Here is a 19510-nt window from a genome sequence, read left to right on the forward strand (position 1 = left end):
TAAACAAAATAATATTAGATTTGCAAATTAAAAAATACATATTTTTTTTCAAATTCTCAAAGAATTGATTTTGGATGATAATTTTTAAAAAATGTGAAAATTTTGGTCAATTTTCATCTTGATAAAGAATTTATTAATAATAATTTAACATTGCATATCGTACTAATATTATTGCATAAAATGATTATATAAAAAAATCAGAGATACAGATCGGCTGTTCAAGCATCGGACAGCAAATTTTCTATTTTATCGCCTCACAGTTAATAAACTCTATCTTATCGCATAATCAACCCGTTTTAGGTAGGGATTTTTTAATCTCCATTCCCTGTCAATGCTATTATGAACCAAACACCAACTTGTGATTAGATGGTCGCGTTGCACGCATCTGCAACGAATTCAAGACGGGCACGGATTGCTTGTGACCAAGGACTCGCTTTCCCGTCTCGGTTTTTTGCGCCTTTATCTATCCCAAACCCTCCACCTGTTGCAAACGCTCCAATCCCCCAAATCCTCCTTGATTTCCCCCACGTTCTCTATCGATTCCGTTTCTGGGCGAGAACTTATTCTCTTGCCTACATCGATCGATCGATCCAAGGCCAGTTCGGTTTTCGGTGCTGCGAACCGGTACATCATTTTGATTTATTATATCCAATTACGTTTTCATCTCGATCGATCTGTGATGTTCTTTCTTCGTTCCTTCGTCGTTTTACTGACATGGCCATGGGAATTTGCCTTGGCAATCGCCGGAGAAAGAGATCCATGGCGAGGAGTTCTTTTAAATTGGAGCATCCTCTCGGTTTGTGGCCCTTAGCCCCTCTTTGTTTTAAAAATTCTTAATTCATGTTGTTGTTTGTTATTCTTTTGCTCCTGTTTTAAATCTTTGTCGAGCGTTTGATGTATAGTTCACCATGTGGAGGTAGATCTTGTATACTTATAGGGTTTTTCCCCGTTAGCTTACTGTGGAGAATAAGCTTGTACGGTAGCTATGGGTGGGTTTCGTTTCTGAATTTTATGAAAGAAGAAGGATTTCAAGTGCGATTAAGGTTGTGAAAGATATGATTTAGACTAGTTATTGTATCAGTATCTTTGTGTTATGTTGTAGAGCGATGCAGAACCTAATTGTGCACATCATGCCATCATGTTGCTCCTTAGATCATATTTGAAGGACGTAGAGTTCTAGCAATGATGCAGTTCTTAGCCTTTGAGTTGTTCCTTTCTGCTATTTAGAACATTAGAGACTCTTCCATATTATTATTCTTTGCAGTTTGCAATGCAGAGTAAAATTCATGCTTCTTTAATTTTGTACTGTAGATTGCCATGATATGTGACTCTAGATCCATCAGTATTATAAGCATATGTAAATTAGATCTTTTTTTTTTGGGTTTAATTTTATATGGTATGGTAACCAGATAGTGTTTTTTTGACTTAATGAAAGGTTGAAAGTATGCAGTTTAGATTCCTTAATCCCTTATCAACATACATTGTGAACCCCTTCTTGAATATGTGAAGATATCACTCTCCAATGGGAGCATTTATTACAACAGCTGGAAAATGCATTTTGACTTGTAAAAGGCCTAACAACATTCAATTTAGGTTTCTTTGTGACATCTTGAACTTTTTTTTTTTTTTTTTGTGGACGTTCACATTGAGATGTTTCTCTATGCTAGGATTTTGCTTCTTTTTCTACCTTTTCTGCCTTTTTCTCTTTCTTTAAGATTTCATTCTTAGTCGAACATTTAATGCATGGTTTACTTCATGGCTGACCAGATGTTGGAAGTTTCTTGTGTTCTTTGTTAAACTGATATGGAGGACTTGCGTCATGTACTCTAGATGCTTGGTTGGGATTTTTTTTGAAAATATATCTAAAGGATTTCAGTTGCATCATATAATTAAGATTGCTGATAACATGATTTAAATGCTTTTAATATCTCGGTCATTAGTGATTATTTGATGATGTGATACATTAAACGATAAATTAGGTACTAGTTTGAGAAAGTTGATTCAAAGTTGAAACAAAAAGAACATAATGATGCTAACTGTATATGGGCTTTTTTTGAACAGCCATTATAAATTTAGGGTTAACCTTTTCTCAAGATTTCGAGAAGCTTAAAATTGTATTGAAAGATATGGGTTGTGGCAATCTACACCATCATTATGTTGAGGTCAAGGATTTGAAAACCGGTACCGGTGACTGTCTCGGTCATCGATCAGTTCAGTACGATACTGGTTCGGTACTGTACCGATATACGGTACGGGGCGTGTTGGTCAAACCGGCACACCAATTTTTTTTGGCTTTTTTCTTTTTTTTTTGGGTGGGAGGTGTCTAATCAAGTGTTTATGGATTATTAAATAATTTAAAATCCAAAATGATATTAAGTGATATTCATTAATGTTCGTATCACTCTGATATATCTTTAATCGCGTGTAACACGAATCTAAGCATAATATTATGACATAATATTTAGCATCTTAAATAATTAATACATGGACTAGATATCATTGGATTCTAAAATATATAAAATCAATTAAAAAATCTAAAAATACTTAATATATACCTATCATCAGAATCTGGTCGATCGTCAATGTCCATAAATATTAGGATCACCTATATCTTCAGGAGGATCATCGGTCCATCTCTCTAGCCACATAGGATGATAATCTTCTGTGCTCATTCCATAAGGTAGGCGTGCTGGATCATAACTCATTCTTGATTCTTCACTGAGATCCTGGTTCTAAAAGCTATCATCGGGCTGATAGGCTGGTTGTGAAGAGGCCCATCTAAATATATCGACAGCAAATTTCGATCCATATTACACTCTGGGCTGCACAAGATGGTAGCCACTAGAAGATGATGTCTCCGATGCATCATATCCATATCCATAGGGATCTTAGGCTGTCTGTAGCTATGGGTAAGAGGATGCAGAATAGGAGGACGAACCTGATACATCTATGGATCCTACTTCACGTGTAAGGTCATCTGTAGCTGCATCATATCCTGAATGACCTCATGGAGCCCATCGTCTATATGAAATCGTATTACCACGAGCTCTACCAGCTTGGACATCGCGGTCCCTATCCTACGTGGCGTGCATAAATTGAGACTTACCAGTAAATGGAAGACTACCAACCGGCTGCATCTCCTGTCCTCCGGTCCCTCCATGATCATCAGATCCATGAGTAGCTAAAGAACTATCATCACTGCTCTGTTGGTGTCTATATCTGAGTGAATCGAATGCTCACTCTCTACTGGAGCTGCAACTGACTTTTCTTTTCTTTTGTTTCTGGCTGTCTGCCCTCTCGTCATGTCTTGCTCTGGCTGTTTAGACTGTGAGGACGGATGCTGGGCGTATCGGCTGGAGGCTTATGTGGAATGTTGCTACTTGCCCATTCAGAGGCGTCCATCCTAGCCTCACTAGCAACAAAACTGGCAGGTCGTAGAGGCGATCTCAGCTCATCAAGCTCTGGCTTTTGCTGCCGACTCATAACCTATCCGATCATCAAATTTTCATCTTCATCAACAAAATCACTTGTAGTTGGATCTGAGTACTTTAGCTAAACTTCCTTCTCAATGCATTTGAGCCTCAGCCTCAAATTATAATGCACATACATAAGATCATTGAGGCATTTCTGTTTTAGATGGTTTCTCTGCTTGTTGTGGATAAGGGCAAAGGTCGATTAGTTGTGCTCACATCCACTCGATGAAACCGTCTGAGAGAGGATCTTAATGGCAATATCTTTCAAATTTCGTGCAGATCCACCAAAATGCATCCATCATTTAGTTGCAAAATCATTAAAATTTAGCAAAATCAAAAAGAAGATTGAATATGTTAATATGATAATAGATTTATTAATGTATATCTGGATGCATCTTTGATTTGCTTCTGATTACTATATTACTTCCAAATGATTTTGTGCCCTCTCTAAATATTTTTGTCTGTAAGAAAATTATTTGTTATAAAATTTTAATTGTTGAAGATACAGCTCCGTTGTTATAAAATCATTGAACTTGTTCAAGACATATAGCCGCGATGTCTGGATCGGGCTCCATCTTGTCTATTACATTTCGCAGGATGGACAAAAGCTTTTCATCCATGCCAATAACAGGTATGGAGTACTGGAGTCTCGGATTTAGATAATAAGCTGCACATAGATTTTCATAATTGATTAAGTTTATTTATACAAATTTTGAAAGAATTTTTGATTTGCTACTTACCTACTAAATGTAACTCCCGACCCATTTGATAGTCTCATTGATGGTTGATGATCTTGATATACTCATTGGCATGCTGTGGATCTGCCATCTTGATTTGTTCCTTTGCCTTCTCTATCATATAATATAAGAAGTCCATCTGGGGATATCTCTCATCATCCACGGTCCGAAGTACTTCATATAGAGGCTTGATAGCTGCTATTATTTTCTTGGTCCACTGTCAGAATGATTGTCTCGTCACTAAGCACTCCACATTGCTCCTCTCAATGCCTGTCCGGGCATATCTGCTTTGTTGCCACTCAGGACTGACAAATATCTGATGTAGGTATATATTTTTTCAATCAGGCTATCAAGTGCTGTATAATTAGTAGTAAATCTTGTGACCCTTGATCTTAGTATATTACCCCCAGCAAACTACCGCATCAATGATAGAACCCATGTATGGTTGTAGATGAATCTAATGATGCTCTGTGTTGACTCCACTACCTTCTGCACCCTACGAATCTTTCCAATATCAAACAACATCAGATCGATACAATGTGCAGCATATGGGGTTCAGAAAATACGCAAGCTGTTGCTCCATCAATATCTCCCCTGCGATTTTATACTGTGGTCCGTTATCTGTAATAACCTACACGATATTCTGCTCTTCTACCTGATAAATCACCTCCATTAATCTGAGGATGTAGCTGGCATTCTGTACCTCAGCAGAAGCATCAACAGACTTGTGAAAAAATGTTCTTCCATCACAATATGTCAAGAAGTTGATGATGCTTCGTCTAGTAGGATCAGTCTTACTATCACACATCATAGTCAACCCATATATCGGCCACTTGCTCCGATATGAGGCAATTTATTTTTCAAGATCCTTCTTATTCTGGCCAAGAAGCTCACTATGGATATCCTTTGATCCTGGAGGATCTACACTTGGACCGACAGCTTGTATAGATGATATGGTAGAGCGATAATATGGATTGTCTGCTGCATGCGCTGGGAATGACTGAAGTGAAATCAAGATCCAATTGCTTGCCATATATCCTTCTTCTTATCTTTCTTCAATATAATATCGACACTTTATTGTTTGGAATCTCTACTAGAAAATGCGTATGGATCCAAGTCGTGGATAGTGGCTCATATTGGAATCTTTTTAGAGGACTTCTTTTTACTGCCAAATGCTCCTAACATGGATATAAGACGGTTAGTGCCTCTACTGACAAGCTCTCTGAGGATATTCTCTTGAATCGTGACTCAGACTTTGCTGTAGTGCTCCCTGAGCTTGACCTGCTCTTATAAGCTAATGGTCCAAATCGAGCTCTGCGCCTGACTACCTCCTTTAACTGCCACTGATCATCCAAGCTTGTCTGAATGGCAGCATCGATCTGTGCCTGCTCATCATCTGGAATAGATCCTTCTTCTGACTTCCTAAAGTGATAAGAAGGTGGTTTTGCTACTCGACGATCCACCTCTACTTTCTTCATCAAATTTTTTTTCTTTCACTGCTTTAAAATCAGCGAAGTATTTCTTGATTAATTGACGGACTTCTTATGGACACTTATGACACAGCTACATCCGGATAGTCGCTAGCCAAATGTTGCTTCAACCATGTAACTCTTCCCTTGAATTCTATGTTACACCATTTACATCTCCAATGATGTCGATCTAAAAGCATCTCCCTATGCTCCCAATCGATGTCACGTTCTGGATCCTTTTTCTTGATGAATTCATTCTTAAAAATTGATAAGCACATCACTTCAATAATTACGTGAAAGTGGTAGATTTCGTTTATCTTTTTTTTATAATTTTTAAATTATTTATTTATTTTTTAAAATTTTTAAAAATAAAATATAATAAAAATTTTAAAAATTATGAAAAAATAATTTGACCTCAGATCCATGTAGAATCTTACCATGGATACTACATATAATTTTCTTAGATGGTGGACATGCATGAAATGCTGATTTTTTTTCAAATTTAGGCCTAGGCCACTCTTCGCAAGATGCGTTAAAACATTGATACATGGACACCAAATTTATGTCAAATGTAGCTTACAAGTCTCTAAACAATAATATGATTTTACGGTTATTTTTTGAAATTTATTTTTTTTTAATTTTTTATTTCAAAAATATATTTTTAATTAAAAAAATATATACTTAAAGAAAATAATGATTTTAGTGTCATCATGTAGATCATCCATAGATCTATAACATATATTAAAATCATGTCAAAAAAAGTATTTTTGACATAGTTTTCTCTTGTTTATCCATTTTTCATGAATTTTAAAAAAAAAAAGAGAGGAAGAGAGGAAAGATTAGCATGATTTTGAAAAACATATCGTAAAACCTTTAATCCACTTGAATCTTCGGTGTTAGGGAGTAAGAAACAGAGAAAGAGCGTAAGAGATGCTTAGAAACACAGAAGTCGAAAGACTTCTTCTTTGTCACCTAAAATAAAAGAACCCACGCCAAACTGAGCGGTTCAGCTTGGTAAGGCAGCGTACCGCCCGGTTTGCACCGAAACGGCCCGATTCGGGCACAAACCGGGCGGTTCTTAATTTTTTTTTAATTTTTTTGGGTTGGGTGCCGGAAATCAAGGCCGAACCGACTCGGTTCAGTGCCGATCCAGTTCGGTATGCCCCGAACCGGACGGTTCGGTTTGGTTTTCAAAACCTTGGTTGAGGTTTGTAATGAATTGAAAAATTCCACCAGGTGTATGAAGACTAATTTACTGAAAGAATTGCTAAGATTTTCTAAGAAATGCACCTATTGTTGTTTTACTTTTGTATTTTCTTTATTGCCCTTTTTCCTTCTACCTATGCTCTATTAGTTTATGATGGTCCAAAGATACTTATTTCTTACTCTTACAGCTTTTCTAAGTACTTTAGATTGCAATGGTTGATAAGTGTAAGCTTGCAATTTTTCATTGCCATTTTATATTTTTGGTCATGAATGGTATGATTAATTAATCATTGTTTAGATATACTGTTTAATTTATGTAACTATATTAAGGTTGCCGAGGGAGATATCCACTTGATGCCATGATGGAGCTGGTTGGGTCATTTTCAATACATATTCATTTTTGGTAATGGTGGAGTTCTTACACTTCAGAGTGTTTCTTGTTGATGTGTAGAGCTTTAGAGGCCCTTCAATTTGTTGCTTTGCAATCTGTAGTGCAGAGTAAAAGTTCGTTGTTTTATCTTATGTATTCCTTGTAATTTACTATGATATGTGATTCACTAAGTGTTACAATGGCAACCTTAACCAGTCACAAATCTAATTTGATTTAGCCCTATTTTGATAAGGCATGTAATCAGCATAGTTGGAAACAAATAGGACAGTTGACTGGTCACAAATCTAGCTTGATTCAGCCTTATTTCGATAAGGAGTGTAATATGCATAGTTGGAAACAAATATGACAGCTTAAGGATTTCCATTTCAATTTGGGAACAAATCAGTAATAAATCAGTAGATCAGCAAATAAAGCAATAAATTAGCAAATAAAGTAAGAATGGCTAACCAGTGGATCAACAAATAAAGCAAGAATGGCTAAAATTATGAGCCAGCCCTAGCTGTTATTTTTCTCTTTGTTTTCCTTATTAATTTAGCTAGTGTAGAAGGCTATAAATAAGTCTGGCCGGCAATCTTTAAGGGGCATGGATTGTTATATTTCTCTTGTTTCTTTTAATTTCCAGCATTAATATTATTGCCTTCGGAGGCCTTCTCATCCTCGAATTTGAGAGACTCTTGTTAGGGGAGCATAAATCCTAACAATTTGGTATCAGAGCCCTACAACAATCCACTCTTCTTACTGATTTCTTCTTCCATGTTCATGGCAACTTCTCCAACATTTGAACCTATGACGAAGAAGAACGATGCTTAAGTTGAAGGCACTCAAGCTCCATCGATCGAACAATCTCTCCAAAAGATATTATCCTTCTTAATGCCTTGACGTGGTGACTGGAGAAAGTTAAAGATAATCAAAGATTCTTCAAACTCTACTCTCTGGTGCCTGATAGTATCACAAAAACAACGCTTGCAGTCCCAATGTGGCATACTTCAATTGGATCCCTCATCAATGTGCAAAATGTTTCGGGCAAAAGTAGGGTTGCACGGATAAACGCTTTTCCTCCATCTCCTATTTTTATCATCGAAGGAGATGTGTCCCCACAAGTCACCGGCTCCTTTACTGCTAGAGGAGGCACTTCGGTGCGCCCCACATAATTGGTGCACTTTTCGGCCAAGGAATAGTGTTGGGACACGATGAGAAATCCCTTGTTTCTGATTTCGGAGATTTTTTCAGCAAACCAGCAGTCTAAAGGTTTGCATAATCAGCCCATTTTTACCTACGCATTGCTCTTGCAAGATCCGTACATTGGTGAAAAGTATGATGATGAATATTTGGAGGACTATGGGCCGACCACCTTTACCATCGAGGTCGGTCAGTCTACTACTATTTCAGGGCAGCAAAGGGCTTTTCGCACTTCCACGACTTCCAACTTTTACTCAAACAGAGATACGAGTAGCCCACCATGAGGTTCTATCTTGATAAGATAATGATGGCCGAAATCCTTATGATCATGGCCGTAGACAGCGAGGGGTTGTAGGAAACAACGTGAGATTCGAGCGGACTCTGTGGACTCTCTTTGGCCAACCCTGGATCCCATGCAAGTGAAGTGAAAAATTCCAATCAAGATCGGATTGCCAGGGTGCATCTGAAAAGTTTTCTATTCTAAAACTTTATAACCCTTATAAATTACTTTGTATGCAGTGGAGTAAGGATCAAAATCCTCAGAGGGTTACTTGAATCTGATGCCTCGCAAGGTCTGAGAGCACAGATCCTCTCAATCTCATCGGTAGTATTCTTTGTTTTGTCGCACAAACAAACTCGTAACTTTCGATGGTTTGAGTCCCTCCTTTAAATAGATGAGACGCCCATATCTGATCAAAGATCCAATTAGTTAGGACTCCTAACCTTATCCAAAAAGGAAACCCAATAAGAAAAGGATGCCCACCATTGCACGTCATGACTTTTCACGTGCACATACAAGAGAGGGGCGGAAATATTCAGCGTTCCCTGTTTTTCATGGTCGGCAACTTATGAGGGAGAGTTCTAGGGTTTTGGGACTCCGTGGAACTAATTCAATTTGGGTTCAATTTGAGTCAATTTGAACCTGATTCGAACTAGATTCGAACCAAACTCGAAGAGACTTGTCAATCCCAATCTGATTAGGATATAGATTTAAGTTTAATTTGGATTTTTAACCCAATCAAGCCTAATTAAATTAGATCTAATTTGAAATAATTAGCACTTGAATTCAATTTTTCATAAATTCCTTGGATCATAGATCAGATGATTATCATCTCTGGAATTAAACTTGCACCTCATGTCCAGTGCTAACTAGACATAGTCAACTGTTTAATTCCGTATGACTTCTAACTTAATTCTTAATTAAGTTAATCTATTTGTTCAATCAAGTCACGTATTTTCAAATTGAATGCATAGACTTAGATCAATTCTTTCCTACGTTGCTTGACTTTGTGTGTGACTTCATAGGTTCGAACACTAAGCCGGCAGTATAGGAACAGTTTTCTGTACTAATCGAAATTACCATCTAGCAATGATTCTCGATGTCTGGATAGGTCGAATATTTGTAAAGCAATATTCAAGAACCTATGCATATGGTTACCGCATAATTCATCTCTTTAACCCTGAATTCTCAGGACGACCAAAGATTTGCTGTCAATCCTGAATAATGTTGTCAGGATCGGATCTTTCCTTGTTGATCGTAGATCGTGGAAACAACAGTAAGGATGGGAGGAAAAGCTTCTTGGCGGATCAGATTGGGCCTAGAAGAACTTTAGGCGTGAGGAAGAAAGAGAGGAGAAACATGAGGGGGGAGAGACTAATTAGGGAGAAAAAGCTTCTATTCTGATTCCATTCCATCAAAATCATATACAAAATTTTATATATACATGGTCAATTTGATCCAAACCAAAAACTCTCCAACTAATCCAATTAGGTACAATTTCAAAGCCCATGTACACCCATGACTTGTCTTGCACATCCATTAGACTAAACCCTTAGTTTAATCTTTGGATTAGCTCCCTAAGACCTCCAAAATCAAGGTCTTAAGTCACTAGAATTAAATCCAATTCTAGCCCAAACCAGAATACCAAAAGTCTTTTGTCCCTGCCATCAAGCTGGCTTTGTCAGGGTCTGAGCCAGCCTGATATGTCTGATCCACAGCGTATCGAAAACACTACTTTTTGTCTCGTTGTTCGAGCCGGCTCTATCAGGCTTTGAGCCGACTCGATCTAGCTCACAGCTCTCTATCTACCGTTCGAGCTGGCTCTCTCAGAGCTCGAGCCAACTTGACTACTGTGTCATCCTTTGGTGCTAGAAACATAGCTCTCTGTTTGCTATCCGAATCGGTTCTCTCAGAGCTCGAGCCGACTCGACTGCTGGCTGATGTTCCTGATGCTTTTTTCACACCTTATTTTTTCTTCATTAGTTTCCAAAGCTTGGAAGTATCACATCTGAGCTCACAATCTTTACCTTTGTGCTCTCAAGTTCTTGTGAACTCAGTCCTATCCATCAGCCCCATCCATGCCACAATAGCGAAAACTGTCCTGTGGAAGTATCTTCGTGAGTACATCAGCTGGATTCTCCTTGGTGTGAATCTTCACCAGCTCCACTTCAACATCTTCCACAAGCTCTCTGATCTGATGGTATCTTATGTCAATATGTTTCATCTTTGCATGATAAACGGAGTTCTGTGCAAGTAACAAAGCACTCTGATTGTTAGAATATACTCTGACAGCCTCCTATGGGAAGAATATTTCCAAAGCCAAGCCCTTCCACCATAAGGCTTCCTTAGCTACCTCTGTGATGCCAATGTACTTTGCTTCTGTAGTAGACAAGGCCGTTATGGGTTGCAAGCAAGATCTCCACGAGATTGGACCTCCATACATGCTGAACACAAAATCTGTCGTTGAGCGTCGAGTGTCCACATCTCCATCAAAATCTGCATCCACAAACCTTTCTATAACCTCTTGAGCCTCCTTGGACATGTTGGAGTGTCCATCAGCATCTTCTTGCTGACCATAGCAAATACTAACTCCAACTGTACCAATCAAGTATCTGAAAATATCTTTTAGTGCTCTGTAGTACTTCCTGCCAAGCTGCGCCATAAACCTGCTCATCTGACTCACTGCATGGGCTATATCCGATCTACAACACATTATAGAGTATATAATGCTCCCCACACTAGAGGCATATGGTACTTTCCATTTTTTGAGCCTCCATCTCAGTCTTTGGCGACATAGTCTTCGAAAGTCTGAAGTTCCTGACAAGTGACAGCTCTGTTGGTTTTGCATCCTTCATCCCATATCTTTCCAAGATCTTCCTTATGTAGCCTCCCTGAGATAAGTGCAACAGCTTTTTGGATCTATCTCTGTTGATCTCCATATCTAAGATCTTCCATGCAGGTCCCAAGTCCTTCATCTCAAACTCCCGAGACAAAGCTTCTTTCAACTCCTGCACAACTTTACTCTTGCATGCAATCAACATATCATCTACATATAACAGTAAATATATCCTAAATCCATCATCCAAAGATCTAACATACACATATGAGTCATAATCATATCTGGAAAGGCCAATACTCCTCACATAGGTGTCAAATACTGGTACCACTATCTAGAAGACTTTCAATCCGTACAGCGATTTCTTCAGCAAACAAACCATTCCATCTGACCCAAGTTCTCTAAACCCCTTTGGTTGCTCCATATAAATGCTCTCCTCCAAATGACCATGAAAAAATACCGTCTTCACATCCATCTGCTCTAATTTCAGATCCTGTGCTGCTACAATGCTCAACAGCACCCTAATAGATGTATGCCTGATAATCGGAGAGGATATCTCTGTATAATCAACTCCTCTCTGTGATTATCCTTTGGCTACAAGTCTAGCCTTGTATTTCACTCCATCTTGTTCTGAAGGTGCCTCCTTTCTGGTATAAACCCATTTGGAGCCAATGGGTCGAGCATCTTCCGGTAGATCCACCAACTGCCATGTTCTGTTCTTCCTGAGAGACTTCATCTCTTTCATCATGGCTTGCATCCATGACTCCCTATCTGGACTCTCCATGGCCTCCTCGAAGGTCTCTGGATCACCATTGGCAGTGATGAAAGCATAGAAAATTATCTCATCAATGTTATACGTAATCGATTTATGAACAGTGTGCTTCGGCATGTGCAGTGCCACTCCCCTTGCTGTATTCTGCAAGTCTGTTGTCCGTGGCTACCTCTGCACTTTCTCTCAGACAACATCCTCTCCTCGTTGATCCTCCACAGATGTATGACCATGCCTTCCCAACTTCACCTCAAACTGAACACGTTTCGAGCTTGAAATTGAAAGCAAATCATCTGACTGCGAGTGTTGTTCACTATTGCCTTGAACTATCTTTCCAGCTCCATCCGCACTTCTTCGCTTCCTTAAGATGCTCTTTTCATCAAAGATCACATTCCTGCTAATGACACACTTCTGGGAATGTGGATCCCACAGCAAGTAACTCTTCACATTTGCAGGATACTTGATGAAGATCATCTTTTGTGATTTTGGGTCCAACTGGCTCTGTTCGGCTTCCTCCACTAAAGCATAAGTCGGACAGTCGAATACCTTCAGATGGCCAAGCTTCACCTTCTTCCCACTCTAAACTACTCGAGAAGTCCTCCATCGAGTGATCTATGGGGAGATCTGTTAACAAGGAAACAAGCAAATGTTAGAGCATCACCCCAAAAAGACTTGGGTAGTGATGCTTGTAGCCTCAAGCTCTTGGCCTTCTCAGTTAGTGTTTGGTTCATCCTCTCCGCGACATCGTTCTGCAGAGGGGTCATCCTCACTGTATAATGGCGCTTGATGCCATTTTTCTCATAGTACCTCCTGAACTCCAAGCTTGTGTACTCTCCTCCATGATCAGATCTTAAACACTTCATTGGTTGTCCTATCTTCTCCACCTCAGCTCTTCAGACCTTAAATTGGGCAAACACCTCTGATTTTTTCCTGCTCAGATACACCCAAACTCTCCTGGAGAAGTCATCTATAAAGGTGACAAAGTATCTAGCTCTACCCCGAGCCACAACAGGTGTCGGTCCCCTCATAAGTCTAAGTGAACAAGCTCTAAAACAGCTTCACTCCGCTTGATACTACTAGCAAACTTCACCCTATGCTGTTTGTCGTAGATACAAGGCTCACAAAAGTCATCACCCTCCTTGAGTGCTGGAATCAGTCCTCTCCTACTCAATTTCGTGAACCCTTGGTCACTCATGTGATCCATATGATAGTGCCATGGCTGGTAAGTGAACTGTTTCTGTACTGCTACAGAAGCCTCTGCACTATTAGTAATCACTGAGTCTTCCATCCTATGTAGGTTATTGCTCAGTCTTCTCCTTTTCATCACCATGCACCCTTGGAGATCCTCAAATACCCACTCCCTGGCTAACAACTGAAAGCATATCCCTGCTTCTCCAAGTAACCCAGGGATATCAAATTCTTCTTCAGTTCCGGCATATGCTTCACATTGGTAAGTATTCGTATGACTCCATCATATATCCTCATCTTGATAGCACTAACATCAGCCACTCTACATGGGTGATCATCTTCAAGACTCACACCACCACCATTTGATTTCTCATAGGAGGCAAATCAATCATGATGTGCAGTGTAGTAGTGGGAACATGCTGAATCAAGTGTCCAATGGCTATCAAACTTTACTGCCCCATCTGAAACTATCAGTACATCATCTCCACTATCTTTAGATGATAGAGCACCACTCTCACTAGTTGATCCAACCTTGCCCTTCTCCTCATTTTTCAGAAGTGGGCAATTCCTCCTTAGATGACCAGGTTGATGACACTTGTAGTATTTTACAGTCATCAAATTTTCTCGAGACTTCGATCTACCTTTAGACTTATCCCGAATCCTCTCTTTGGGTGTTCCTTGCCTTTCATTCACAGCAAGTACCTCTGAGTTAGGGCTACTTTTACATAGTTTCTCTCACTGCTTATTTGATCTGAGAACTCCAACCATTTTCTCAAAATTAAGGGTCTCTTTCTTATATACCAAAATAGTGATGAGATCATCATAAGAAATTGGCAACGAACACAACAATAGGAGAGCTCTATCCTCATCAATCTTCACATCAAGGCTCGTGACATCCAAGCAAACTTGATTGAATTTTTGGATGTGGGCAATCAGATCTTCTCTTTCGGGCATCCTCAAATTATACAGTTGCTTTTTTAACCACAACTTGTTTGTCATGTTCTTGCCGATGTATGTGTTCTCAAACTTCTTCCAGAGCTCTTTCGGTGTAGTCTCTGTGCTAATCTCAAGCAAAACCTCATCAGCAAGGCACATTCCAATTGTGCTAAAAGCTATTCTCTCCAATTCCTCTCAATCTTCAATAGAAATCTTTTTAGGCCTATCCCTAATCAAAATCTTGTAAATTCTGTTATGAACTAACAGATCCTTCATCCTTTGCTGCCAAAGGATAAAATTTCTCTTGCCATTAAACTTTCCAAAGGTTGTCTTAAGGGTACTCGACGCCATTTCACATAGATTTCAATTCCACACAAGGAATACTCACAAATCTATGTAATTTTGGATAAAATAGGACAAATTACTCAAGATCAAGGCAAATCTTTATCCAAATCACGTGTCCAAGACCTTTCCTCCACCAGATCTAACTCCAAAGCTTTGATACCAATTGTTGCCAGGGTCGGATCTTCCCTTGCTGATCGTAGATCGTGGAAGCAGTAGTAAGGATGGGAGGAAAAGCTTCTTGGCGGATCAGATTGGGCCTAAAAGAACCCTAGGCATGAGGAAGAAGAGAGGAGAAACATGAGGGAGAGAGAGAGATTAATTAGGGAGAAAAGACTTTTATTATGATTTCATTCCATCAAAATCATATACAAAATTGTATATATACATGGTCAATTTGATCCAAACCAAAAACTCTCCCAAGCTAATACAATTTGGTACAATTTCCAAGTCCATGTACACCCATGATTTGTCTTGCACACCCATTAGACTAAATTCTTAGTCCAATCCTTGGATTAGCTTCTTAAGACCTCCAAAACCAAGGTCTTAAGTCACTAGAATTAAACCCAATTCTAGCCCAAACTAGAATATTGAAAGTTTTTTGTTCGTACAGTCGAGTCGGCTCTGTCAGGGTCTGAGCCGGCTCGGGCATGCCTAATCTGCAGCGTACTGAAAACACTGCCTTCGTCGCATTGTTCGAGCCAACTCTATTAGGCTTCGAGCCGACTCGATCTGGCTCACAGCTCTCTGTCTGTTGTTCGAGCCGGCTCTTTCAGAGCTCGAGCCGGTTCGACTGCTGTATCATCCTTTGGTGCCAGAAACACAGCTCTCTGTCTGCCATCCGAGTCGGCTCTCTCAGAGTTTGAGCGGACTCGACTGCTGGCTGATGTTCCTGATGCTTCCTTCACACCTTGTTCTTTTTTCATCAGTTTTCAAGGCTTGGAAGCACCACACTTGAGCTCACAAATAAGTCATCCACATTGTATTTCAACCTTTCAAATCCATCACATGGATTATCCTGGCCAAAGCTTTACTAAATTGAAATACAGTGATGCATTATCTTCTGTAATCTGGAGGGGTCAATCCCATTTTGATCTACACACAGACTTCGCAAGTATTTGCTGCACCCAGTAGTCTTCTGTCACTGCATTAGAAATGCAGATAGCGGCACCAAAGCATAGTGAGTTGCTCGCAAATCACTATGATGATTTCAGGTCTGAAGGACACTTATGCCCATACGTTTCGTGAGCTGCTCTTGACAGCAGAGCATTTAGCAGGTGAGTCATTTGTTCCGTAATGATGTACTCCTACATCTCACTTGTATGTCGTATCTGGATCTCCACACTTTTTGATTACGAGGACAACCAATCTATATGGCATACAATGACTTACACTCGATAAATGTCATTGTCCTTTTAATGATGTATCATTTGGTCGCGAACATGTTGAAGAATTATTCGATAAATCCTTCTTTATCGATTGTATTATGGTTCTAAGGACTTCATTATAAAATTAAGAGTTCTATAGGGAAGATGTCAATATGATTTACTTGCCAAAATAACTTTTATTCATTGATCAATAATTCATATACAAGAGCCCAATTGTTTACAATAAGTCAATTGGCTTTAGGATACAATTCCTAACAGTGAGCATCATTGTCCTCAACAAGCGGTGCAACCTTGATCTTCAAAGGTTGATTTTTCGACGTTCGATAGTAAGACAAACCTACAAGTTTTGCTTTTTGCTACTGAAAATTATTTTAAATGCACAAACACGTTGGAAGATTGCAAGGTGGTAATCGCATTGCTTTATTTGGAGGAGGCCGCACAATGGTATAAATGGTACTTTGCACGAATGGGGCAGCCGGTATGGGAGGATTTCAAGCAAGCAATTGTGACATGATTCGGGTCAGATTGAATGACGAACTACATGGTGGCACTTCACCAACTTTGACAGAGGGGGTTTGTTGCTAACCACCAAGCTGAATTTGAACGGATGTTCGATATGCTGCCTAACATCTCCGAAGATGCTTTGATTGGCTTCTTTATTGGCGGCTTGAAGGAGTCTCTACAGGTGGAGGTGTTTGCCCATGAGCCTACATCGATTTTGGAGGCTCACAAAGAAGGAAAAGTGGCGGAGAAGTTGGCTTTGACGGTCCCATCATATAAAGCTCATCCACAACTCCAATTTCAGCCGACAAATAACTATAATAACCAACTAGTAAGCATACTTGCTGGCCGACCACCTCCAAGGCCCTTCTATGGTGGGTCGGCCACTAGTGGAGCCCATAAGGCTCCAACCAATGCCATGCGAAGCTTTACCACCTCAGGTTGAGGAAAGAAGGAAGAAGGGGCTCTGCTTCTAGTGCGACGGAAAATGGAAGCCGAGGTACAAATGCAAAACTCAACTATACTTGGTGATGCCTGACGATGAGCATTGAGATGTCGAGGAAGCCTACGACAAACAGTCACAAGAAGGCGAGGAGGCATTACCTGAAGATTTCGAAGAACCCACGATGATCTTAAGAAGAAGCAACTTGGGTGGACCATGATGATCTTGCCCTTTGCTTTCCCGATATTGCACCTTGGAGATAAGGTGTCTCGAAGGGGTGGGGAGTTGTTACAATGGCAACTTTGATCGGTCATAAATCTAATTTAATTCAGTCCTATTTTGATACGGCATATAATTAGCATAGTTGGAAACAAATAGGATAGTTGATCAGTCATAAATCTAGCTTGATTCAACCTTATTTTGATAAGGAATGTAATCTACATAGTTGGAAACAAATAGGACAGCAAAAGGTTTTTCATTTCAGCTTGGGAACAAGTCTGCAATAAATCAGCAGATCAGCAAATAAAGCAATAAATCAGCAAGTAAAGCGAGAATGGCTAATCAGCATCAACAAATAAAGCAAGAATGGCTGAAATTATAAACCAGTCCTAGCTGTTATTTTTCTCTTTATTTTCTATATTAATCTAGCTAGTGTAGAAGGCTATAAATAAACCTGATCGGCCACCTTTAAAGGGCATGAATTGCTATTTTTCTCTTGTTCTTTTAATTTTCAGCATTCATACTATTGCCTTCGGAGGCCTTCTCATTCTAGAATTTGAGACTCTTGTTAGGGGAGTATAAATCCTAACACTGAGCCATTTGTATTATAAACATTATAGTATTGCAACCGGATTAAAGGTTGCAAGAATGCAGTTCAGATCCCCCATCCCACGCCCCCACTAACATCATGAACCCTTTTATTTGAAGTTCCCATGAATCATTATTTAATGGAAGCATTTATTAGAGCATCTAGAAAATTTGTTCTAGTGTATGATGCAAACTCCTGTGATGTTCTTGTGCATGAGCTATGTCTGATTTTCTTCACCTCTTCCACATTCCCGACATTACATTTTTTATCCCATAAAAGATGGGTAATATAGTATAGGTTTGGAAAGGATGCATGGATGTTATAGGTTCAAAGATAGAAATGGAAAAGACTATGCTATTTTGGAGTTCTCGATGAAATATGACCCGGTATTAGCTAACATTCACTATAGAAGGGTTCTTATTTGATAACCTTTAAAGTGGGCATAATGCTAGTCAATAATTTTTTTTTTTACTAGAAAGACTGTTAAGTTTTGCGTAAAAGTTGCAAGGCTATAGCGGGTGAGAGTTTAACCATCAAATGTAGATTAGTGGTTTTTGATGTGTGTATTAGGAAATGGAAGAGAAGGATTAAAGGAAATAGGAACCTGAGGAATAGGTGGTAGATTTTGTTAGGGGGAGAAATGACATTTAAGGATAGCATGTTGAAGGAAGGAAAATGGGTGTAGATGAGGAAATCAATATCATGTGGGATGAGATGGTTAATAGTATTAAGAAAATAGCTACGATGGTATTAGGAGAGTCAAAGGGAAAATTGCCCTTTGGTAAGGAAATTTGGTGGTGTCATGAGAAAGTTCAGTTGGTGGTGAAGGCTAAAAGAGAGTGCTGTGGAAGACTAACCACGTGGGAAAAGATAAGCATATGAAAACTATAAGGTGGCTAGGAAGGAAGTTAAGAGGCGGTACGAGAAGTTATATTCAAGGTCTATGAAGAGTTATGTCACAAATCAGCAACTAAAGATGGGGTGGAATATATAGAAGGGAAAACTAGAGGCTTAACTCATGTTAAAATGTGTCAAAAGGCGAAGATCAAAAAGTTTTGGTGGAGGATGAGTTTAAGTGTTGTCAAAAAATGGGTAACTCTAGGATGTTTGGCCTTTCACCACAAGTTGAAGGTTTAAGTCCTACCTTTAACATTTATCATCATCTTTTATTCAAATAGTTTTTATTAAAAATATTTAAAAATATGATTGCATCTCGTTATACTCATAGCATTTATTATTATTTTTAATACAAATTACATGTCTTACCAAACATAAAAATAAAAACCATGTGCATAGCACTTGCAGTTTAGGGTTATCCTTGCATGTTGAGCCCTTCTCTTCAAATTTGGTATCCTTCTCTAATGGAAGCATGCATTTATTATGGCAAGTGGAAAGCATATCTTTTAATTGAAGTTCAAATTATATCCTTCTTTAATTGGTAGTGTTGTAAGTTATAGATAATTTTAGCATTAAGATTAAGCAATAGGGAAGAAATGTTCTTTTGTTCTGTTCTGCTACATGTTGCTCATTTTTAGACCCTCTGTAAATGAAGGATAATATGTTTA

At 39.1% G+C, this 19510-nt stretch overlaps 1 protein-coding gene and 2 pseudogenes across 5 annotated transcripts in view; 1 reads left to right on the plus strand and 2 right to left on the minus strand.

Moving 5' to 3' along the window:
- Window positions 1-351: 351 nt before the first annotated feature.
- LOC105035200 (autophagy-related protein 8C-like) overlaps window positions 352-19510 on the plus strand; it is a 35428-nt gene continuing 16269 nt past the window's right edge. For 2 of the 5 annotated variants that reach the window (XM_010910652.4, XM_073257965.1), the window contains exons 1-2: window positions 352-624; window positions 754-796. In XM_010910652.4, coding sequence (XP_010908954.2) covers window positions 367-624; window positions 754-796 — 301 coding nt within the window. In that variant the 5' untranslated portion in view covers window positions 352-366. Of the gene's footprint in view, window positions 797-19510 lie in introns of all 5 variants that reach the window. The other 3 variants (XM_073257966.1, XM_010910651.4, XM_029261871.2) reach the window with 3 other exon arrangements.
- Window positions 3244-3768, minus strand: LOC140857751 (uncharacterized; annotated as a pseudogene).
- Window positions 3998-4735, minus strand: LOC140858160 (uncharacterized; annotated as a pseudogene).

This window comes from Elaeis guineensis, chromosome 5, assembly GCF_000442705.2.
Source record: "Elaeis guineensis isolate ETL-2024a chromosome 5, EG11, whole genome shotgun sequence".
Taxonomy (NCBI): Eukaryota; Viridiplantae; Streptophyta; class Magnoliopsida; order Arecales; family Arecaceae; genus Elaeis; species Elaeis guineensis.